Genomic DNA, 27,370 nt, shown 5'->3' with positions numbered 1-27,370 from the left:
AAGTTATATAGTAAACGTTTTTTTATTCAACACATTCATTAATTTTAAAAAGAATAAATTAAGATATTTAAAATCTCTAAAATAAAGAATTAAGTACGTAATTACTGCTTTATGAAGCTGAACTAAAAAAAAAAACACTCCAGTTTTAATAAAATAAAATTTAAAGCATATTTATTTATAGCATATTATCATAGCAATGCACACATATTGTGTGTAAACTTGATTAATTTTAAATTAAATTAAGCAAACAATGGTTATTCGTTATCGTTAAATACTTATAGACAGTATAGTAGACTTAATAATATTATGTTGTATACAAACATAATAAACTATAGAGATTATTGTTACCAGACAATTAATGTGTGTGTTAGTAGTGCTATCTAGTGAACATATTTGTACAGTTATTTCACAGAAATATAAAGATTTTAACTAAGATCTGGATAAAACATATGTCTGATCTTTGCACTAGCCCTTCATTATTAAAATATCCGTCATCACTAGCACAACCCATACTATATTTCGTCGTCTAAAAAAAAAAAAAAATTAAAACATTGTACACACACATATAGGTATAATATATATATATATTAATATGTATTTCTCTCAACAACTACAGGTGATAACAATAGAAACAGTTTTGAATTTATATTCTTCACAAAGCTTTTTAAAACATCTCAATTGTTGAATCTTCGGATATATATCACCACCGAAAATAAAATGTATAATAAATATATGTACATTTTTTATACAAATGTGTATAATATAATGTATACAACAGTGGTTCCGTACTGTAAATAAAAATGTTATGTCGTGGACTGATTTTGAATCTGAAGAATGATTTTACGAGTTGCACGAAAAATATTCATGGGAATAAGTTCCAGATGTTAATCAAAATATACATTTTTTCAGGAATCTCTGCGGGGTTGTTAGGATGTGTAAAAGGGTAGTGAAATATTATTTTTATTTCACATGTGTATTTTAGTTACTCCAGTAGACGGCGCATGGAAAGTAGAAATACCTACATTATCGCAGATGTCTCTAACACCAAAAACACTTAAAAACTAATACTACGCAAGGAAAGTTTACACGTTTATAATCCTTATGGATACACGATCCCAAAACATAAAAGATGACAAAAAAAACGTATAAATTCCATTAAATTTTCAAGTTTTTGTTGTGATCCGAAATAGTTAAATTTAGTTTTGAAATCCGTGTACTTTGTACTTAACCTTACACTTTTAAGTTTTTTAAAATTAAGTCTGACGGGAATAATAACTAATTCACATCGCACGGATAGTTCGAGTTCGTTGTTATCAGACTTCCTTGGATATTCGTACCAAACAAATCGTTGTGAACGTGCTTCTTTATAAACTAAAAGAGAATAAGATGCATGCGATTATAAAGTGTACCTGTTGACTGGATTGCGAATACTATAAAAATGTAAATAAATATTGATTTATAAAAACATATTATATTTTTATACTTTCGTCTTAGCAGTCCCCCAGGCTCATAAATCGTAGATTAATACTACAGTGAAATATGTCCGAAAGGAAAAAAATTAAATTTTCAACATTGTCAATAACAGTAATGTAACCTACACGGGATAGAGGCTTTTTTAAAGACTTTGCGGTAATACATTTTTGAATTATATAAGCGAAGAAATGGCGGTGAGGCGGAAGAAAAAAAATATTTCTCCAAACGTCTCTTACGCTTTACAGATTATTGTCGGAAAAAAACACTTTAAAAATCCATTAAATATATATATATATGAAAAACAACAACAAACAAAATAAAATAAAAGGTTAAAGAAAATATTTTAATCGTACATGCAGGCAAGGATTTTTTTATATTTATTTCGCTTCGGGAACTTTTTGGTCCGAAGGACACGAGTTTTTCCCGGAAAAGTCTCAAAGGATCGTATACATAGGATTCGATGAACGTTCGTGACCACTCCAAAACGCACGTGACCTCGTTCATGACTGCATATATTATTATTATAATGTCCAAATACGCCTTGAATTTTTCTAGACCGTATCGCTAGAAACGCCTTTCAGATTAAAATTATGTGCCATATACTCGTATATGGCACTATATTTATATCACGTGTACAATAAATATTTCTTTTTATTTTATTCTATTGTAAACACATATTTTTAATAATTAATTTTCCTTAATGGATATTATTAAGGCTCATTATACTTTCTCTAGACAATATCTATATAAATTAAATTTATATATTGTATACATTACAAACTGCGTGCCTAAAGAATCTATGGCTAGAATCACTCTATATGGTTTTCAATTTTTTTATACTCAATTAATTAATGGTTTTGAGTAGTTATAAATAATTTTGAGTAATAGTATTTCTATTCAACAAAATCGATATTTTAAGTGAATATTTTTTTTTATATATTATAATATGTCTATTATAAATAATAAAAATGATAGTTGTTAAGTATTTATTTTTGAATTGTAACGCAGTCTAAAACTAAATATCAGTAAAAGTTTTAAATCATAATATCAGTAGTTGATAAACGTTAAAAGTTATAACCATGTTAAAATATTTTAAAAATTATTCATGTAAGACATGCTACGTATGTATATTATATTATATTATATTATATTGTGCTCTTATTTGTAGGCTCCGATAGGAAACTTTGGAATAAATTAAATTCTTTAAACAAAAAAAACATTCATAACAAAAAAGTTTCTGTACTATCGCTTTAAAAATACCATAGATGATTTCACATACACTATTGAACAGTAGTTGAACAATTTAAAGTATTTTTATTTTTAAATAAGCTTTTGCTAAATTTACAAATTAACGAATTTACGTATTTAATAACTATTTCAGTTAATAATATTTATTCATATTTGAACTCATTATATTATAATATTACACAGTAATTTATATCATTGTTTAAAAATAAAAAATACATTATTCGTTTTTAATAGACATGAAAAGATGTTATGTATTTTAGTTTCTACATATAAAGTTCATGAAAGACATGCTTTAATAATATAGTAAATGTTATAGAAATATCGTTTACAATAAGTGGATTGTCTTGTTTACAGAGAGATAAGTATTAAATATCAAACGAGAAATTTATTTTTGTAAAATCCTTTTATTAATTTTTTTTTAAGTTTTTCATACTTTTATATTTTAGCACAATATTTAGAAGTTTTAAACTTTTTTTAATTTGTTTTTGAATACAGAATATTTTTTTATATTTAAACAACGAGCCTTATTGTGCGTATAATTAAAAAGAATAATAATATTTTTTTTACGACATAAAACGTTCTACAAAACTGTTCATTTTGCAAGAAACTTAAATAATATACTCGAAAAATAATTGACAAGGTGTGGGATTATGGTGAACAGATTTAAATTTCATTGCAATATACAGTTTAATAGGTATTTCTAATTTCTAAAGAATAGTGACGTTTACATAATAAGATTTAAATATGAAGTATTTAATTGCAATAAAAAAATAATAATGACGGAGTTTGTCGATTCAATTCATAGAAACTATTAACTGAGGTTAGATTAAGTTATAAAATTATTTGGTATGACACTTCAGTAATAATATAAATAATATAATATAATAAACAGAAACGACGAAAGTATTGATATATTGTTTGATATTTAGTCGACATGTCTTAAATATAATTTATTATGGTGTTTGCGTTTATTGAATTTATACCGAATAATGAAAATTATTATACTATTTTGTCATCGTAGCCTCTGAAGTCGTTCGAAATAAACGGCCTATAATAATATTAAGTCATATACCCTATACAACAAAAACAACAACAACAACAGTAACAGCAACAAAAGCAGAAACATTACAGCATTATGATAATAATAAAAAATTATAATTATGATAATAAAATAATATCATTCTGTGCAGTTTTTTACGGTGTAACCTTAATGCTAATTATTTGTATATTGCATTACACGTCAATTCCACGATGACATTGTTTCAGATATTATAGGTTTATAGGGCGGTGGTGTAAAAAACGAATTCGTGTCGTCTAATCGGCAATATTATAATCAAAGGCTGTTATGCTTATAAAATATATGTAGCAGAGGCTTTTTTCTCGGGTGACATATATAACGCGTAATAATCGAATTAGAGCAATAAATTACATACCTAACTGATGGTCAAAACTGGTTGGACGATTGGGCAGGTCGTTTGACTAGATTATCGTGGTGGAAGGGGCCCAATCGTGACGAATTGTCTTTGTATGGCTTCGCACAAACGTTGTACTATACTCACTATTTTTTTTTTTAACTATATTATTATTTATTATTGTTCAGAACGATGCGAATCTCTTACGTGCTTCAATTATTCCGAGCGCGTTGCGCGCTTCAAACCCCGTTCCAGTGAGATCATATTATTATTATTATTATTATTATTATTACTATGACGGGATTGCCTTTGAAGGATAACCACTGTACGGCCGACAACCGTTCCGGGGAGTTAACTCGCGAGAAAAAACAAAATCGAAAAAAAAATGAATAAAAACACCACGTTGCAATATTAATGCGGTTTTTTCGGACCAAAAGCGCGCGCGTATGGAGTCCGCGTGGCTGGCGGTTTACGCGGGTGCACAGCAGATGTTTACAGACTGTGGTCTACTTTTCGTTTTAAATGTTAATTTCGATAAAGCAGTGAAATTTCGCAGAGGTTTGGCCGCCTTTTTTTTTTGGCTTTTATACTCTGATAAATTTTTAAACGTTTATTTTTTTTTTTTGCTCCTTAAACAGAGAACTAACTCGATATTTTTTATTTCTATTTATGAAATTTTTGTACAATATTATATTTTTTAATTCGTTCTCTTTGCTATTCGCATATATACAACGGTGATGGTAAAACTATTAAAAAAATACCATTATATTTTTATTTTGTTCTAGTAGGTCACTATAATATTTTTATAAATAGCAACGTTTATTTTTCTAGCTCAAATGTCACACTTTAATGTATAATATTATGCGTGACACGTGTACTTTCAATATATAGCTTCTATACAGCTGTAAAATATAATATATTTTTACCGTTGTTACGATATAGTTTGGACTTTCGGTACATTATTGGATACTAAATACGTTTTAAAAATGTCTGAGTCAACTTTTGTTGATGTGACTTATATAGTTTAACATTGCAAGTCAATTTAAACTCGCATTGGAGAAAGAGTAAAAATATCGTAAACTCAAAACTAAAAGGTATTGCTGTATATAATATTATAATGGGTCAAAATAATATTTTCATAGTAGTATAATATGGTTGTAATAACACTATAGACTTGATGACTTCAGATTATAATAATATCGTTGCTCTGGTATAATATAGGCAAAGTATACAGTACTGCAGGAGAAATGGGAAAAGTTAAACAAAAAAATTGCCTTCAGTTTTGAGTAATTAAATATGTATAGAAAAATCAATGTTTTTATAAAATGTTCAATTTATATTATTTCAGTATAGCTTATATGATTATAATCAAAAGCAGTGTAATACGCATTATCTAATAATGTACTATTATAACAAACGGTAAATTATTTTACTACAATAAATAAAAAGTATAATCTATGCACATATTATTTAAATCGTTACAACTTTTTAAAAGTATAATAAAATTACATTAGGCATTATAATGCATGCACCGTTATATAAAGACAGAATATTTCATTTGGACAGAGGGCTTTTTGTTTTTGGGCCCCACCGAATCGACATACTAAAATATTTAACAGTTATCGACCTCAATATAATATGAAAACACTGTAGCAAATATTATATTGTATACAGGAGAGTAATCTATAATTTATGAATATTATGATTATATATATTATATAGTCATACAATAATATATCATTTTTAATTCATATGTGTTGTGTGACTTTATTATTTTACTAATGGTCTCCTTGAAGTTTGTAAACATATACATTTTTAAATATCTACATTAAATTAAAAATTCTACATTACGCTGAACATATTTTAAATAATGTTTAGTTATGATTGTTACAAAAATATCACAGGAAGATACTTGATTAATTTTTCTAAATAACTATATAATAACACATTGTGCCAAATATAGTAAGATTTATCAATATTCATTTTACAAAATATTTTGACTCGTTAAATTACATATGTGCATCAGACATGAATATACTAGAATATACTGGCTAACTAATTATAAATATACATGATATAATTTACATAATATACCATAATGTCATTTTAATATATGAAAATTAAATATGATTCGGGATCATTAGGAATATATAAAAAATAAGACATAATGCGTGTCTCCAAAATAAAAATATTATGAGACTTGACCAAAAAATATTTTATGCCTACTTATTATAATACACAAATTTACACTGGTATAATATGCATAACGTTAAAGTTGAGAAGGTATTTTTAAGGTTAGTCTGATTAAAAAAAAAAAAAAAAACGAATACTTTTGAATTCGATGCGATCCTGAATGAAAGTTTTAGAATTTCCATTTTTTTTCATTTTGAGAACGATTACTGTCAGTCCCGACAGCCTTAATCAGACACTTTCCATCCAGAAGTTTATTTTTATAAAAGAAAACTTTTAGAATAGTTTTAATAAATTGTCAAATTTTTGACAATCACGCTTGGAAACCACTGAATTCATTTCAATATAATTACTGTATACTATAGAAGCTCAAAAAAAGAAAAGAAATATATTCAGTTTCACACATTTTAATAAATATTTATAAGGTCTATGCTTAAAGTTATGGTTACTTTTAAATTGTTATGCTCGTCAATAAATAAAAATTTAATTTAGATGGTTTGAAATATTTTGTAATAATATTATCCTACTATATAAAAGCAATATACAATTTGTAAATAAATATTTATTTATATACTTGATATATTTATATAGTTAACATGTTTATTCTAAAAATGCACGCTAACGTTAAAATATATAATATTACATTATATTATTTTATAATAATATAATGATATAGTGCACACAGACACAAGTAAACATAGAATAAAATTTGCTATTATAGCTACCATAATTTATTTATTTTCTCGAATATCTACTTAATAATAATAATAATAATAGTAAAAATACCAAGTATATATTTGAATTAATATACTATGTCAAGTAAATTTTTTAAATTTTACTAGGCTGACAGACGTTGCTGAAAATTTATTGTCAAGCCGTATAATTTGTTTTATAAAAATAAAAATTGCTCTCGTAATCTAAAAAAGACTCTTTCATACTTCTATACATGGTTTGCTTGAAACTAAAGGAGTCGACCATAAGAAACATTGGAAATATTGGTATTTCTTTAGAATATCTTTATACCTATACCCAACCAAATAACTTGTTTTTAGGTAGCAACATAAATAAAATACTCTCATTAACCGATATCATCACAAAACAAATTACAGAGAAGATGCAATTCCTTAAAGTCGGTTTTAGGATTTAGGAGCAATTATAACTCAAGATAAACGATTGTAAAGATCGTTTTAAGCTTTCCCCTTATCCTCTATCTTTATATACGTAGTACACTAGTATAGGTATATCTACTTATATTGTATTTGTACTGCAAAGAATTCATTAGACTCTTTTCATTTTCTTCGTCTGTATGTGCACTCTGATTGGCTCGTGTTTCAAAAACTTCACATGGTGTTTCTTTGTGTCAATTGCAAGTTACAAAGGGTAGAAAAAATGTCAGAATGACGGCATCCGAAATTACATGGTTCAAATGGTTGAAAGAAAGACAGGCAGGGCAGACATACAGATAGAAAATAAAAATACACATATACACTATTTACACACGCCATCGATATATATATATATATATATATTCGTGGCAATAATGTATCGAAATATCACCGCCAATACTTTCAAAAGTAAATTTCATGTTTTTTTTTTTTTATTGTATTGTGTTTTTACAAACAAGAGTTAAGAAACGAATTTCAACGAGCAATAACTTTTGAAAAACTTAAATCGTATCACAATACTCTGCGTACCGTAACAGACAAGGATCATTTTTGTCTATAAACAGGGTGGAGTTTAAGAAGTAGGACGTGCGTGAGATAGTGTGTGTGTGTATAATAATGTATATAGTGTGCAGGCGGTGACGAAGGGAGTAGTAGCACGCTCAAAAATTGTTTACAACAGTGAGTGAAATAATAAATGAAAAATGTTTTTGGAAAAACGAGCCGAGTTTATTATAGTGCAAAATAACTCGACGAATTAAAGGCGTCGCGTCGAGTTTTACGAGTCTAGGCGAGTGGCTGTAATAATAGGGTAATAATATTATTGTAACAGCCGATGCGATAACTGATCCCGAATAAAATAACACATCAGTTTATAAATAAAAATGATATTCATTTTCGTTTTACATAATATACATATTTTTAAATATTTCAATTATTTGTGTCGGTATTATCGAAAACTGTTAAATTATAAAAAAACGAATAAGTAATTAGATGACTTAAATAGTCAAATAGTATCAAAAACGCTATTTGATATACTCTAAGAACTAATACGTAGTAGGTACTTGTACAGCTATTTCGTTACTATAATGTTATATACCTACATTATAATATATTTATATATTTTTTTCTTTGAAAGATAAAGTAAACAATTGATTATTCATGTGACACATGTTAAACTCTTCAATTATTTTCGAATAATCATTGTGTAGTATAATGTTACAGTTAAAGTCACATATTATTTAACATTGATATAATACATGTGACAATTAATATTGAATTCTCCGAATTAATTAAACAAAATGGAGTGTAATTGTAAAAAATATGATTTTTTTTTAAGGTAAATCATACAGATTGGTTATTAAGGTTCGTATGGTTTAATACAGAAGTAACAAATGTTCCTTTTAGACAGCTAAGCTAACCCCAGGTCCATGATAACAATAACGTTATGCATACTATTATTTATAATATTACGGGGAAAAAAATGACGCCGACGTTATCTGAAAATGTTGTGTGTACATTTTTTTATATTTATACGTAACTCGTGTACAGATCGCATTTAAAATGTCAAAAGTTAATAAAAACTCATGAAAAAGTTTAAAAATTGTTATTTAATTTAATTAATATGGTTTAATCTGTTTAATATTGTAAAGTAAATATTGAACTTTCATATTATTAAATGTAAATTGTAAAATACTAGAAATTTGTGTTTCACTGCAATAAATAATAATAAAATATAGGTACCTACCTTTTATTAAAAAAAAAAAAAAAAATAATAAAAATAATTACTTCCGATTTTTAAACTAAAAAGTGACGTCTTGTTAATTATAAACTTTAATAATAATGATTATTATAAAAAAAAAAAATAATAATAATAAAACATTTTAAAAATACTGACATCTTTTTTTTTAAGCCAATGGTTAATGACTGAAACAAAATTATTTCTCTGAAGTCTTTGTAGTTAAGCAAACTATATTCCTCACAGATAAAAGATTTGTTTTTTATTTACTAGATATATTATTAAAATATATTTTATGTGCAAGGCTATAATAGCTGTAAATAACATGTAATAAATAAATATTAAGAAACTAGAACTTATAATAAAAAAAAGGCATTAAAAAAAAATTCACCAATTAACTTTTTTGTTTGAAAAACTAATGGAGTGTATATTAGTATCGAAGAAAGGTGGGAATTGTATTTTTTTATTGAAACAAAATTCGATGTTGCGTTAATGACGAAAACACATGAATTACGTAAAAACACCGCATTTAAATCAATGTAATATTTAAATATACGTTCAATAAATAAAAATCATATTTTTAATGACAAATTAAATACTGTTTTAAATAATTATAGTATTGTAGGTGTTTATATAGAAACGATATTTAAAATTGGGCATGTGGTTAGTACTGTGATGTATTGTGGTTTTCTTTCGTCCACCGGCGGAAAAATGTTGATGAATGTGTATGGTTGAAGTCAGCGTCGACGAATTCATTTTACAAGCTATCGGATAACAATTTAATAGTAAAGTGACTATTATTTGTGCAAAAACTACATTGCGCGTTTAGCCATTTTGAGAGAAGAAAACACCCGGCAATGACGTTATCGACAGTTTTACATAATATGGGACTAGTTTGAATCGGAGGATTTGGCAATTTTGTCATAGAACGCATGACGTTAGGTTGAGTTTTGATTATTACTCGATATTTCTGATTTTGGAAATCTGGGAAAACTATATGTGTGTAGCTCGCGTTACGAACCCCCACGACCACCCGGGGCCACGCGAGCTCACGCCACTGCCACGCATGACGATCGGACATCCGCGTGACATGCCGTTTCGCTCGCATCTGCACCCCAAATATATTATATATATTAATTGTACACAACTGCTATAAATACGTATTATATTATTGTGACGGCGTGTAAGAGCTCAAGCGCAAATAGTATAATAATTTACGCGCATGCAAAAGGCCGCAAAGTGACACCCCTTTCGCCCCAGTATACACCCCTTGCCGCGTACACACAGACAGCCGTACAATCGTGCAGATTTTTCGCCGGAAGTCACGATTCGGTGGAGTAGGGATGAAACTCGGCTAAACTACATACGCACTGTGTATGTATATATATATATATATATATATATATATATGTGTGTGTGTAGTGTATAACCATCCGGTGGTCTCGCGGGGAAATTACTCTGTGCCCGCGGCGACAGGGGCGGTTTTCTCGGCGGAATTCATAATGCAACACTGCTGCTGCTCATTCGCTCGTTCGTCATTGTAGTCATAATAATAATAATAATAATTATTATTGTTATAATAATTATATACAAAATATAATATACTCGTACCACGTAGCATTGGCGGCGGCTGCGTGACGCGGTGACGTGGACGACCGCCGGTATCTCGAGTAAGGCACACACGCACACACTAACGGACCATGGAGCTTTAATGTGAAACGAAACATTGGCATCGGTGAATAATAATACTAATAATAATAATAATAATAATAACAATTATAATGATAATCGCGGAATGTTATACTGCGTTACGAGTGATAACACGCGACCACTGTTGGCAAGATAACCGGAAAAAGACGAGATCCGAAATAATCACACGATTTTCCGAGAAATAGTAGTTTTTCTCAAAACATAATGTGAATATGTTTGTCTTCTCATACCGCTCAGACGAAACTATAAACTGCAATGATCAAAAACAAAATCCTTTAGGTACCTACGTCATACACATAAAATCACATAAAACTGACATTAGACTTTGCATATTGTTACCAATAGTAAACCGTACGAAACCTAACCCATTGCTGACTCGAACGACGACACGTCTATATTATAATATCGTTTGAATAACTAATTCACAACAAACACGGCATTGCAATTTGTATTATTGTGATATCGTATGGTGGTTGAATGTATCTAACTTTGATTTTTTTTATTAACGAGAACAAAATACCTATCAATAATAATCATTAATCACAATACCTATAGAATCATATTAATTGATATTTAAATGTATGTACAATGTTTATAGTTATGTCTGTATAATATAATGTGACATTATGGTCGTTATCTCTATTAAGTTTGTATGTACATATACAATATATACGTTATATCATAATACACAGTTGATATTTGTGCATAATCAATAGTTGAATAACATTGTTGGCGTAGATTCCGGCACTTATTAGTATAACTTTTCATCAACGACCACCGGGAGTTATCACAAGTTTCCCACAAATAAGTTCACCGTTTGATATTACCTAGGTTAACCGAGCAAACAGTCGACTTGCAAGTATCAAGTATTTTGTCTTGTCGGTCAACCACCTTGTTTAAAGTAGATGTACATATATGATGTATACATAATACATATTATGTATAGTAATAATATGCAAAATGATTCAGAAACGCATAATTGTGTTGTGTCCGTATAATTATATTCATAATCGTCTCGGTCACTGCAATCGTACTAATTAACTTCATTCCAAATTAATTGCACAATGCATTTTGGCAACTAGAGACTGGCCACAAGAAAAAGTATGAAACTATAAAAACTAATTTTTTTTCTTCTAATATAATATTCGTAGGTAGTATGTTTTTAAAGAAAAAATAATTACATAATCTTAATCTGTTAAATTAATAAAAAAATTTCTGACGCATTTAAAAATCGAAAACAATAAAGTTATTTTTCTAAAATAGAAAATACTATGATGTTATTGTTTTTAAATCGTTTGTCTATAAAAATACGATTTTTTAAACGTCACGACGGGGGTTGACGGTCGAATATGTAACCCATTTGTTGGCCACCAGCAGGGAACTTGACATTTTGACCGAAATGTCTTTTTGGATACAGATGGACCTCCCCGTGGCCTTTGCGCCCTAATGAATTACTATCAGAGTGAACGAAAACTTCATAGAGCATAGTGTTTGAAAAGGTCAAGTGCTTCTAAGTTCTTGACTAATGTGTACAAAGTAATAGAAATTTTTATCTCTTTGGCGTAATTTTTTATGACGGTTTAAATATCAAAGCAACTTTAACGACAAATAGTATAACTAAAAGTAATTACTTATGATTTACTTTTATAATTTTGATAATAATTCAGAATTCTGTTTAACTGTAGAGAACAAAGTGTTGAGTGATTTTCAATTCATATTTAATGCTAATAAAATATAACATAAAATATTATAAAGCCGATAAACAATTAATTAATTTGAAGTTATTACACTTATAGCGATATATATTATTTCAAAAATTCTGTGAATAAGTCATTTGAAACGGATGTTAGTTGTGAATTATTTTCCTGATATGGGTGAGCAGTTTTTTATAATCAGTTAGAAATTAGCTTAACACTCGTAAAGGAACATAATACATATTAAAACAAAATATAATATTATTTACTCTTGAATTTGGATCACATCCATTGAACAGACTTTGTATTTCTTGGTTGTTCGCCAAGAAACCTGAGGACTCCCTAAAAATGAACTTGATTCTATGTGTGCATCGCGTGCATAGACCTCTAAACAATTTTAGTCGCGTCCTCTTTTTCTTCGTTTTTTTTTTCATTTTTTTTTTTTTTTTATTTGATTAACGGCGGGGAGCGAGAATTTTCATCTTGCCGAGCACGTAAGGAGCCAAACATTTTTTTTCCCATTTTATTTCCAAATCGTCTACAACCCCAATGAAAAAGGGCTCGTTGTCTCTAGGGATACGTAGATAAATATTTAAAAACAACTGTCTCTAAATCGACTTGCTTTCCGCGTAGATGTTTGGTAAAATAAAGAACAATTAAAAAAATAAAACAAAATACTTATATAGGTGTTTTCTTTTTTATTTTGCTAATAAAATAATATGAATAATATATTTGTATTGATGATAAAATTAATCAACCCAAGAAAATTAAGTGTCAAAAAGTATCAACAACAAAACAAAAAGATTTAAACTTGAAAATGTGATTGTTTGAGCGAAAAAAAGGAAATTATTATTCTAATAATATATTTGATTTAAATAATAATTAAAATGCAAAACAGTGATGAAAAAAATTCATTTTAAATTACTTTTTTGTCATCTTAGTCTGTTCTTTGAAATAATGATAAACGGATTTTCAAGGTTTTGGATTTAAAACAATTTGACAAATTATGCTCAAAGATAAAAGTTAGACGCGGACTGTTTAAAGACAAATTTTATTATTATCATTATTTAGCATGGTTATTATAATTATTTTTTTAGAATAATAAAAGTTGTCACTACTCACAAAACATAGCATGACGAACTTCAATGTAATTTTAGATTTAAAAATATAACTTCTCAGACTTAACTATAGTGACATTAATTATTGTCTGGCTTTTCACTCATTTTTTTAAAACTAAAATTAAACATTGTTAAAGTTGTTCTTTCTGAAAAAATTCTAAGAAGGTTAATTTATGTAAGACACTTTTAATGTTAATTTTAAAGACGAAATTACACAATTTTATTAAATAACTGGTATTACAAAATAAGAATAAAAAAAAATAATTATTGAATTATTTTAAAACAAACTCCAGATATTTAAATTAAAAAAAATAATAATAACAAAAATAATTTGCATACAAGCAAACATATTATTAAATTCATACATTGTTTATTTATTAAATTTTACCTTGTAATTTTTTTAAATATTTTATTTCAATGTTTATTTTACCAAAATCGTTTAATTATTTTTAATATTTGTAAAAAATGAATTAAAAAGCTTTTTATTCACAACAAAAATATAAATAAAAATTGTTAAATAATAATATTATAATCCATAATTTAGATAAACAAGTTGGTTTTAATGCATTTTTGTAAGAAATATTATAAACCCTAAAAGCAAACGGAGTGTAATTAATATTAGGGTTTACGAATAGTACTATATAATAAATACATAATATACGCATATAAAGTTTTTACTTTTAACTTTTTGGTCAATAAAGCCTTGTTGATATGTACTTTTTAATAGTGTAGACCATTAATAATATATTTTAATGAATAATGACGCATATAAAGTTGTGAATTATTCTTTTTGTTTGCACTTAAGCAGTGAATTGTGCAATAAAATTAAAATTCTACTCAAAATTCATTATTTTTGAAAGTCATAGGTGCAACGTTAGAATGATAGTTTTTAATGATAAATATATTTTTGTATGTGTTACAGAGCGTGTTGGACATTTGTGTTGGAGAAGCAACGGGGTCGTATGTAGGTGGCGCTCATAAACCTTTGTGAACGGTACCAAGTAAAGAATCTAGCATAGGGCCACTTTAGCAAGTACAACTTTTCGGGTGCCATGCGTGTGGTGAAGTGTTGGAAGGGTATGTATGGTGATAGGAGGGTGTCGGCGATAAAATAAATTACAGGCGTCCATAAACAAAAGGCGTTCTCCCCGTCATTGTTAAGGGCCTCTTATTTGTCATTTTATGGGTATTGCACGTCATAAAAGTAAAAAAAAACCAACAACAAAAATATCAGGATGGAAAAAGAGACCTTTGTGTAGGTAAAGTGTAAGGGGGACGAAAAAATATATACAAAATACAGCTCCCCGCTATAATATAAGGTAGTGGTGGCCTAGCTGGTTGGTGCCACTGTTGAGGTTGGTGGAAGGGTTGCTGTGGAGGGGGTGGTTAGAGGAATTTTACCGTTGCCAAAACCACGAACGCATTGTATATATATATATTTATATTTCACCCACTGAGTATATTGGTGCGGGGTAAACCGACGGATTCCATCCGTGCCAGAGGACAAAATGTTTTTTAACCGCACACACGTCACACAAACACACACACGCACACACGCATACACATATATTTACTTACACACACATACACAATCGCACATACAGCTCGATTAACGACGCGTACCCAACGCGCAAAATTCGGAGATGGTGCCAAACACTTTTTACACGAACGGACCCGAGGACCGCGACAAGCCAAAATTTGGAAAACAAAGTCCAAACGCTATAAAATGGTAACCGCACCATAGGTAGACACTTTTAAAATATATCATGTATAACACTTTTGGGAATGTCTGTGGTTCGATATTCGCCACAATCCGACAGTTACCACAGATGACCGAATGAAAAATAAACCTTTCGCTTAAATTACGCCAGAAATTAGAAGGCGCAGCTTATGCGTGATGTTTAGAAAATCTATGTAACATTACGATGACTTTTGTCATAATAACCGTTTTATCCATATAATATCATGATAATATTATAACACCCATATTTTCTGGGTTATAATAACGTTATATTATATCCAAACTGACTTACCGGAAGAATGGAGCGGTGTGGTGGCCAAAAGCAGGTCGATGGTGCCATCAGTGAGCACCTCCGCCGAGTCCTGGTAGCTGATGGACAGCGTTGCCGTATCCGTTTGCCGGGACATTTTTGACAGCATGGACGCTGGAAGCTCAATGGTTTCGTCTGTCTCTCGAAGCTGCAACGTGACTGTCTGTCCATCCGGGCCTGCGGTGCTATACATGAATACGGCCGTCTGCTGGGGCATGGCTGACGCATAGCTGCTTTTCAACGGCACGCGGATCCCAGGCAATCCCTGATGATCAAAAATACAAAAGTCGGTGAGAAGCGGTCGACGGCCAACAATGGTTTTAGGTCAATCATTTTGATTACCGAAGTAGTTCTTTTCCAGTGTATTTTTTTTTTATTATTATAATTACTATACAAAAGCACAAGACACGAGCAAATATTTTAAATACGCTCGTAAAGAATATAATTTAGATGGTTTTAGCATACATACCATACATTATTTAACATATGATGTATTTACCACGAAATTGTCAAGACTGCAATTTCTTGTGTAAGTTGTCTTTATATTATCGAAAATAATATAGTTAAAAATAGGTTAGGTACATACATGCCTTACGCACAGTTACATTGGTTATAAATTATAATCATTAAGGAAACAAATATTTAAAATTATAATAATAGTAATAAAATAAGGATAAGTATACTTAAAAAAAAAAATGAATAAACATTATAAAATAAATAATTTACATGCCACAAGTTTACATTACTGCACGTGCTATTTATAAATTGATAATCGAAATGATGTATTCCGTTTGGTTAATTTTTTAATTATATGATAATTTTATTGTTCAAATGTTAATCTATGGGGGTCGTGAAGTGATTGATCATATTTTATACCAAGGTATTTTGGAGGTTGCAAAATTAAAAAGGTTGAGAAATAATGCTTTATATGATGGGTATCTATAGATATTTATACTATTGCAGGACACATTGATAATAGGAAATTTGTTGTAGTATTGACATAGAGTGTATTTGAGTACTAAATAATAATATGGACAAGGACTAATGATATTACATGTTATCTATAATATACGTGTGGTAATAATAATAATTATCAGAAAAGGCGAATAATTGGAGCTGATTTGATAACGTTGTATGCAGGTTACATGCACGTAATGGGTAGATTTTAGTCTGTCCTTCAAAATCGTCTCGAACGGTGAATTAAAGCTTAAACAATTGGTTTCTCTTCAATAGGTGTGGCAGAGGCTTTTACTACGCTCGTCATCGGCCCGTGCCCAGATAATCGAATTCAGTGTGCCAACTCTATCCACTATGCCACTACGGTGGTAGATAAGAAGCTCAACGGTTACGTGCTTAATTTGGGTTTGGAAACTTAATAGTTTCCCCCGGCGAAGTTTTCTCTCGGAAATTACAAGGATTTAATGCCAGTCGAGGGAACGGACGCAGGTGAACGATGATTTATACAGTAACCATGGTAACCACACAACGGTCGAACAGTCTCCCACCGCAGCATACACTATACACACACGCACATATACCACTACACCTACCACCACCACCATCACTATCATCTACACCAACACCATGATGATCGTGCACGACCGAGATCCAACTTTGCATGAATCAGTGTCAGGGTATTCGATACGTTGATAGGTTTTAGTAAAATTCACTTGGGTCACGGCTACCCACAATTTGCTTTCGCCACTGTGTCAGTTCCACAACCTTTGAGGGTTGAGGTTAAAAAATAAAAAGCTAAAGCTTATGCGAAACCTATGTTTTTGACGGGCGGCGGCAAATGGGGGATTTCGGTGAAGCATTTTTTATTAAGATTGTTCGATAAAAAAAAATGAAAAAAATAAAAATAACGCTCTCGTCTTTTCAAGGTGGTGTGATTTTTTTTGCTGTCGTTGCTCTGTACGAGTACGCTATGCTGACATGACCGACCTGCTCCTCTCCGGATGTCTGCTTAAACACTCGTGATCAGAAAGTCACCGTGGACATTCCAACGTTTTGGTTTTGTCTCGTTTTGGTCGACAGTTATTATTATATATTTTATATAAGGCATTCATAACTTATTATAAGTTATAATACATATTCAAGCATCATTCACCAACAAGTGTCTATTATGCGTGTCATATATTATATACCTACGTTGTTGATTTGAATGTATATTTACGTTAAGTTATGGAAAAGTGAACCGTTTTAACGCAATTAGTTAGTTTTTGATATTGATGAGGATGTGTGTTAATGATTATTTCCGTAAGAATGTCGTGACTCTCTACCACTGTAATTTGTTTTGACAGTACGCTGTTCTTTATAATATTCACGCATGCTAGTTTAGTCACTGTAACAGAATTCATTAGTACACTGAATCTTATAAGCTGAAAATCATCAAATTTGCAATATTGTTCGTCAACAAAATCAAAATATATTGTTAAAATAAGTATGCCAATGAAAAATATATTTTTTCTTTAAGTATTTTCTATATTTCAATTATTTTACTTTAATCAATTTTCTATGTACACCCAAATGTATTAAAAAAAAAAATAATAATAATAATAATTCAGCTAGTACAGGTCTAATTTAATCTAAGCATTGTACAAAGATAAACTTAAGTGTCTATTTTAATTATGACAAATGTACAGTTTCATATAAATGTTGACTTCATTCATGAAAGTCATTTATCAGTGCTTGATTTTCGATAAAATTATTAATATATGCACTAAACACTTATAAAATAAACACAAATTATAACGTGAAATGTATTTTGTATTTAGAAAGCATATTATAAATTAACCATAAAAAAATAAAAAATGCAAGAGTTATTGTTTTAGAATCATATAAAAATTCATACACACTACATAGTATCTCATCAAAGTTGATTAGCGATTGTGTGAAATAATAATAATAATAATAATAATTTATAAATTGTATATAATATTTTTGCCATCATGAAATTCGACATCGCTTATGCATTGATTTTTGAAAACCAAATAAAATAACTGAAAACTATTATAATATGTTCTAATATGATTATTATCATTGTTATTGTTCAAATTGTCATTCAAATGATAAGTTTGTGACAAAAATCTATTAAATAATTTTGAAGTAAATAATTTGATAACAAAGACTCAGACGGATCATATCAGATTGAGAAGAGAGAACCGTGAGTGACTGTTATAGTGTTTTATACGATTCAAACGAAAAATGTAATATCTATTCCGGAAGCATATGTTGAAAATATATTTTATAATAATATAATCGATTTCAAGAAAGTATAATAGGAAAACGGTTGTTCAGAGCGATATGAAACAAACACTATTTGTATGTATGCAATACGTATAATGTATATATTTTATATATGTATATATATGAACAAAACAGTTGTGTTTATTTATGTTTTATTAGACCACTCTATACCGCTGTGTAGGGTAATGGGTCAAGTTTTTCGGAGTCGAGAGCGTTCTATAATAATGATGAGTTCCGTAAAGGTCATCCGTCATAACTGTCATGTGGCGCATATATATATATATATATATATATTATAATAATGCCAAGTGTTATAAAACACAAAATATACATTTTCCAAGAGAAATATAAGCTCCGCTGGGTTCTTTTACAATGGTTCACGAAATATACATCAGCCAACCCGAGTGTTGTTTTTTTAAATATGTTTATTTATAACTCGTCATTCTTCAAATTTGTACTTAACGTGTACCACACGTTTTTTATATTATAGCCCTGACCGGCAGGCATGCGGCATTGCGGCTCTTATTGCACTGTAGTATTTAATTATTATATGCAATGTAATTTTATAAAAATAACAGTGCGGTTTTCTCATCGAGAGAAACTATAGTGTTACAGATCAAAAATGAACTTCAAACGTATACCTATTGACAATGTCTTCGAAGACATTAATACAGTAGAGGATCTGTTGCAGTTTAGAAATACTCAAAGAGTTATTATTACTACTCCGTCACTAACACTATTCCTACACATGACTGACTAGCAAGTGCCACCTAGCCATACCATGATTTCCAAGGGGACCAATAATATTATTGTCCATGTGTCTTGTAATCAATTTCGATCAATTTTATTCTAGGTAGAGTTATTCTAAAGAATTCAAAGAAATCGTTGAACGAGTATTTTATTAAATATACGAGTGCGTTGAATATTATCATGTTTAAGATAATTAAAAATATTTATAAAATTTACTTTAGAATGTTTTGTGAGTAATATACGCTAATGATTAATGAAATGTAAAATTTTAATGCTAAATTATAATATTATCTAACATTTATTTGTTTTGAAATATTATGCAATTGAGTGTTATATGCATTTGTATTAACACAGATAACGTATATTAGTATATGTCATATGCTAAGGTATTTTTAAAATAGCCGCAGTACTATATAGTATACACTGTACATACATGTAGGGGACTTAGTAGGAATTTAAATTCATTCGTATATCAGTTGTCTCTGATATTCTCGTGATGATGTATATTAATATACTACCAATAATGTATCCGAACGGTAAGGTTATAAAATATGTAGCACCAAGATGCAAATTCTCTGAGAGAATCGATCTCACTAATAGATATCTGAATAATTTAACATCACTGACGAGCACAGAAAAAAAGAAAGATAATTACATTGTAAGAGGTCATAAAATATGCAACTGAAATCTTCGAAATCTCTATTACGCGACCAAAACTGTTCCCGAGGAAAAAAATAAGGTTTAATGAAATTGTATTTTTTTCTGACGACTTATTGTGTACTCTCATAATGGGATTTGAACGTTTTTCGCTTTTTCAATTGCCTTTAATACTCGTTAAGATACTGTACTAATGGAATTTTTGATGTGCTTAAGTGGAAAACAAAGGCTTAACCATGGTGCTGCTACTGGATAGCCGGAGAGGGTCAGCCGTTTAATATCGAAAACTTCCAAAGGTTACTCTTAGCCCGTCTTATTGAGGAGGATTACAACTTTGTTTATCAGCTCGTCGTCGGTGCTGGAAATGTTTCAGTGACGGACAACCGTTATTTAGTACTTTCCTCAAATGTATAATAATGTATTGTTTATTTGCTCCGTCAAGTAAGTTGTTTTTTTTTCTTAGATTTCCAATTGAAGTTTTGTTCAAATTTTTAAATTGAATTGGAAAACTATAAAAGAGCACGCTGTTTTTTATTTTATTTATATTTTTAATAGGCAAATAAGGTGCAAATAATTCAAATGTACTTTCAACTTTCTTAATTATCTTCAACTGTTTATACATTTATTTCAACGTGACTGTTTTTATTTATTTTACATTTTCTACAGTTGACGATATTATGATAAAAATAATAATAATATATTCATATAAATAAAACTTTTATAAAGAAATTTAAGTGTTCCGAAGAATACTCAATTATTTAAGTCTTTAAAATTTTAAAAATATATTATCCTTTTGGTTTTATATAGTTACCTAGAATTTACATTACTTTAAAACATATTTACATTTTATAATACATTCAAGTATTATTTTTTAGTTTATAAATCACTCTTGTAGTAGAAATATCTGCACTACTCTATCTACAGTTTAATTAATTTGTGTGATTTAAAAAAGTCATATTTTATAATATATTTTTCATCTTATCTAAAACGACCATTAGTTAACTTAATTTACATAAATATTCACGTGGATATACATATACATGTATATTTTTTTTCATAAAAGCCAAAGATATAACTTGACTTCCTAGACGCTCATATATTATTATTATTATTATTATTATTATACAACGCATAGAGTTGTCGTCCATATCCACTCGGGACACCGTATGATAGTCATCGGAACACATAAAAAACTACAGGCGTCTTTTGTCGCGAAATTGCATTTAATTTTACCAGCTCCCTTCGCTCACAAAAAATTATTTCAAATTAAAATTTTTGTGGTGGCAGATGAAATGACCGACCTTTAAAGTTAATGTATTATTCCGAGGACCATCTTGACATTTTCCCGGTACTTTATGCTATACGTATATAAATGTATATGTGAACATACGCTCTCACACACACACTTTTTTGTTTTAAAAATCAGACTGAGTAAAAAGTTTAACATTGGAAAAGTTCCTTGTATACGCCTAGGCGTGTATATATGAGGTGGATGTGCGTTACGGGTAGGATACGAAAATGAGCGATAAAAAAAATGAAAAAAAGGATGGCCGTCGGAGGGTGGAGACGCTAATTGAAACTCTAATTGACGTAAATTAAAAGACAAAAGTCCAGGAATATTTGAACAGAGAACTCATGTTCTTCTCGTGTACGGTAGAGGGAAGCGTGGGAAATGCGACGACGGGTAGGGTATTTCAATTTGCATTTTAGTGGAACTCCGGGTACACAGGGTATTACGAAAAAAAAAAAAAAATGAAAAAGCCGGTGAGAGAGAAAAATAAAAATCCTTTTGTATATACACGACCGAGCAGACGCCTTGTGTAATGAGCTCAAAAAGTCCTCGGGCGTAGTGCGGTCTTGTTAAAATGTAATAAAATAAAACCCTTTTACAGGAATAGGAAATAATTCGCGTTGTTATTTTTTTCCTATCTTTTGTCTCCTATACATCTACGCACGACTCGCTAAGCCCGCGGGCTAGCGCCATCGTCGATAGAATAACAAAAAAAAAAAGTTCATTAGCATTCCACCTTTACATTTAAACGCTTGATAACATGATAACGTGCCAAGCAATTGACGTAAGTTTACCATTAAATGAGTGGCTGGGATTTTCACGTTTTTTAAAACAATATAAAGGGTTCGTGATATGTACTGAAATAATAATAAATGAAGAGGTAATTTATTTTTATCGTTTTCCTTACGGCCATAAAAGAAATTACATTTCTTTGGTCCTCAATTTTGAGTACTCAATTGGCTAGCAGGAAACATTTGCGTGACGATTGGAATAATAATAATAGTAATAATATAATGCATATATATATAACATCACAAAAAGAAATATAATATCATTAAAAAAAACATTGATTCGTGGTGTCCACTGGGAAAGGATACATACTTACGACATATAAGGCATACTAGAATATTCAAAAATAAAAAAAATCAAATAAATGAATATGAACGGACAGGTTGTCAACTTGATGATTTTCGAAAACTGAAGATGTCAGTTTTAAGCCCACAATATTTCACTGTCATGCGAATACACCAATTAAAATATATTTTCATTTTACACAAAAACAAACCACAAAATGTTTTTTTTTTTCATAAAAATACCATTACAATTCAATAACCATTTTTATTGATGATTAAAAATTGTTTAAAAATATTTCTTTTTTAATATGGCTTTCTTATATTAAGTTAAAGTACATTTTTTGTTTTTTAGATACACATCTATATTATATTGTTTTCTTAAATCAAAAAAATATTAAATATACCTGTCTTAAAATGTTATTGAAAAAACTGTATATTATGCTAGGTACCTATATAGTTTCTTTATTGAAAAAAGTGAATGAAAAATTGTTTACAAAAAACATTTTTTATTTTTTTTATTTTGTAACTGTTAATAATTGCATCCGAAATTATTTCTTTTATATTATGTGCCCGTTGGATGAAATATTATTTTATTTTATTTTTTTAAATATCGAGTAGGTTGAAATTATTATTTTCAGTGAATAATAAAATCACTGCAGTTAGTGTAATAATAGTAATAATGTTCAATACAGTTGCAGCATTAAACTAGAATAACAGTATTGAACAATACAACAAAAAAGTTATTCAAACACACACACAGATGCATGATGTACACTCAAATACACACACATACATACACAGACAATGTGTATATTTTTATATATTCGATGTAAACGTATGCGCATGCACTATGCTTGTTATACTTGTTTATTATGAGTGTGCATTAAAGTATTTCGAAACAATATTAATAGTTATAATAATAATAATAATAATAAACAATTACAATATCGATCGATGTTGATTAGTAGCTATTTTCAGTCTGGAAAGCTGGGAAATGTCATATTGATTTGGAATTATTTTATTTTTAATGAAACAAAAAACCTTGACAGCATAGTCGTAATGGTTATTTCCTAGTTTCCTACACAGCAATCCGTCGATATATTTCTAAACAGTCACGTGATTTCTAAATTCACTACGTAATAAATCATCACATCGTCCATATTATAATACGCAAATACAATATTTAGGTTTTAGATGTACATCATTGGAGTATATTGCACGTAAATATTATAAATATTATTAATAATATTTTACGATTTATATACGCATGTCAGCCTTTGATAGGAATGGACTTGGAAAATCACTGACGACACCTTCTCGGAAATCATAAACATATTATTATTCCTCTTTCCCTAGGTTAAGCTAGTTAGGCTAGTTTAACCTAGCCTAGGTGAAACACATGCAGTATATCTACAAAAATTAAAATTTTTGTAAAATAGGTTTTTCTTATATCTATATTTTTTACTATATACACAATAACAAAATTATTCAGTAATATTTTTATTTTTTTTTTGTACAAATTAACTTAATAAATCATTCTAAATAATTTTCTTTTTGCTAAATTAATGTTTATACCTAGGTACTTATTTTGCCAAAACTAAGTGGATACCGACTGTGTTTGTGATTATCGAAAATAATTACAATCATAATAATAATAAAAAAAAACAATACAATATACCACACACATATTTTAATAATCAAAGACATATTTGATCAAAGTTATGAACAAACTAATTAAAATATGTAAATATCGTTGAATCATAAAACAAAAAAAAAAAAAAATTAAAAAAATATACTATGATCCTACTATAATATTGATATATTAATTTTCCACTTATATTATAATATTTAGTATACAAAAATATTATACAAATGTGACATGCTTGAAAGCTCATTTAAACGGTCTAAATGAAGTTCAACTGGATTGTAACCTAGTGAAACAACAACAAAAAAAAAAAAAAAAATACGAAAAATACGAAAAATATATTCTTAATTTTTAAAAATATTCGGCGATAGTATTTCACTTTATCGCGAAAATTAATATTGTGGTCTAATTAAATTATACTGCATGGCAGTAAGTAATACTGTTGTTTTGTGGTATAGGTAAAAATTATGAAAAAAAAAAAAACATAGAAACTGTGATGTCGGGATCTGGAGTCCTGAGGGAAAGGGGGATCCGATACCGGGAGTCGCCTTCACTCGCTCGACGGACGGGGTCACGCGGTACCGACGTGCATGATAATATTATTATTGTTATTATGATTTGATTGATAGCCATGCGTTTCGACTTAGTGTGGTGCAGCGTGTGATTAACCAACTTGGGCTTGGGCGAGGTACAAGGTAATCTCGTATACTGCGGGGAGTTTCGTGAGGGAATAAATTCTGAAAAAAAAAATGAGCAGAATTCGACGTAAAGCCGGCCCCACCCCGCCCTAGGGAGTTTGGTCTCGGCGGCATGGCGAAAAGCTTCGCGTGTGCGTATGTGAATAAAGTCACTGCTACCGCGTCCCGACAAATGAGTTTAGGTTGTTTTTCGATCCGATGCGATTTCGTCCAACAGTTTCTCACTAATTTAATTAATTATTTATTATTTTCAATTACAGCATTGAATATAATAAATACAAATCGAAAGTAGATTTTCTCTCCAATAGATATTAATAATACAAGGAATGGCAATGATGATGACGATGACGATTCTTAATGATTCAAAAAATGTAGGCCATCCGTTACGAGTTTTTTCATTTTCTTTTTCATGTCCTTATAATATACACTGCTATGTTATTTAATACTTAGTTTTAATATTATGTAATACTATTATTAGTATATAGCGAGTTGTAACGATAAATAATCGAAAGCCAGTATATTCGAAAACTTTTAATAGAAGTATATAATATGTGCCTAGTATTGAACTGTCAAGTATGACTTGTATATTTTATTTTAAATTAAAATCCGCGTAACATGCGTAATAAATAGTTATTTGTATATTTCAGTACCTAATTAAAAAGTTATAGATAAAAAAAAATAATAATAAAACGTAAAAAAATAGTGTACAAGGTTTTAACATATTAAGTCAGAGTTTTTAATATTATTATTTTATTTAATAATCTTTTTTTTATCTTACTTAGTAGCTGGTAACTAATTGATACAGGGAATTGACCTAGTATATTATACCATATTTTGTACAACGTGGTAATTAAATGACTTATATTATATAAATTTTTTTTTTTTTTTTGAATATCGATTACAGTCTGAGTGGTAATCTACCTACGTCTTGTCTTCTTAAAAAAAAAAAAACGAGGATGATATATACAGGATGATTCATCAAGCATGCTCATCCACTTTTTTTTTAGTACTAAGGATTATCTTATGATAATAATACATATATATTTTATATATATAACAGATTATTTTTATGAATAGTTTGATGTATCTAAAATGTTGACAAATAAAATATATAAATGCGTTTTTACAATTATTCAATTATTTTAAAATCACCATATAAATTTCTACTATAATTGAACCTAATATTTTTAGTACATACAATTAAAAAAATCAAAAATTATCGATTTGTAGTCAAATTCAAATTATTAGATATATAAACGTCTTCAAAAAATAATTTGCTTAAAATTGAATTAGAAATTGAGAAAATAGAAAATGCTATCGTCACAGGACATATTTTGTAATGGTATAACAATTTAAATTATTCAACATATTATTTTCTTTAAGTATTTCTAAAAATTCAAAACACTAGTACCTATTTGAATAAATGCTTTATTGAAGAAAATATCGGTGAGCATGCCTGGTAAATCACTATGTATATACTTTGTGTTCATAGTACCTCACTTGTATTTTTGTAGGATTTTGACACTAACATTAATACAGTTATTCCAATTACACGCGAACGCGGAAAGTTTCATTAGATGAAACATATTACTGCGAAGGGTCCCTTCTCCAAAGTGTAATGTGAGATCCGGATGTATACCAAGAGTGTCACAGAAACTGATCAGATTCTAACTGAAAAAGTGGTGTTCATTTCAGTAAATAATATAATACTTGATAAGTAAACGAGATACATATTTTATCGCGTCTGGTCGGAGTTAAGTTTGTAATGGCGACTCTAAAGTACATTAAACCTGTTCTTATCAAATATTTACGTTTAAACGCGAATACATAAAATACATAATAATCAATGTTTTCGAGACGTGACAAAAATATCGATAAAGGTATTAACAGACAATAGTCGTTATACTCCCATAAACTGAATACAAAACATTGAATTTCCGAATACACTGGTTCATCTATAGAACTGATATTACGTGTGACCAACGAATTAATTTTTTTTCTGTTTGTGAATTTTACATTTTTGTGATTTATTCGAAACAAAAATAAACAATAACGATCTTTGATTGATAAATACATATTTCCTGTAAGTTTTTTTTTTTTTTAATTACAATGATGTATTAAATTTTTCTATAAATTATAATAAAATATTATCAGCCTTTTTACGCACAAGATTAGAAAATAATTAAAGCTAATAAAATTGTTTTTCTATA

The 27,370-nt window shown here is 29.0% G+C and overlaps 1 protein-coding gene across 3 annotated transcripts in view; it reads right to left on the bottom strand.

The window, feature by feature from the left end:
* LOC114126242 (serine-rich adhesin for platelets) overlaps positions 1–27,370 on the bottom strand; it is a 238,023-nt gene that overhangs the window by 130,779 nt on the left and 79,874 nt on the right. For all 3 annotated transcript variants that reach the window (XM_050198246.1, XM_050198249.1, XM_050198248.1), the window contains exon 3: positions 15,780–16,062. In XM_050198246.1, coding sequence (XP_050054203.1) covers positions 15,780–16,062 — 283 coding nt within the window. The remainder of the gene's footprint in view (positions 1–15,779; positions 16,063–27,370) is intronic.

Source organism: Aphis gossypii, chromosome 1, assembly GCF_020184175.1.
Source record: "Aphis gossypii isolate Hap1 chromosome 1, ASM2018417v2, whole genome shotgun sequence".
NCBI classification, from domain to species: Eukaryota; Metazoa; Arthropoda; class Insecta; order Hemiptera; family Aphididae; genus Aphis; species Aphis gossypii.
The sequence above is the reverse complement of the archived record's forward strand: the minus strand, read 5'-3'. Positions and strand labels throughout refer to the sequence as shown.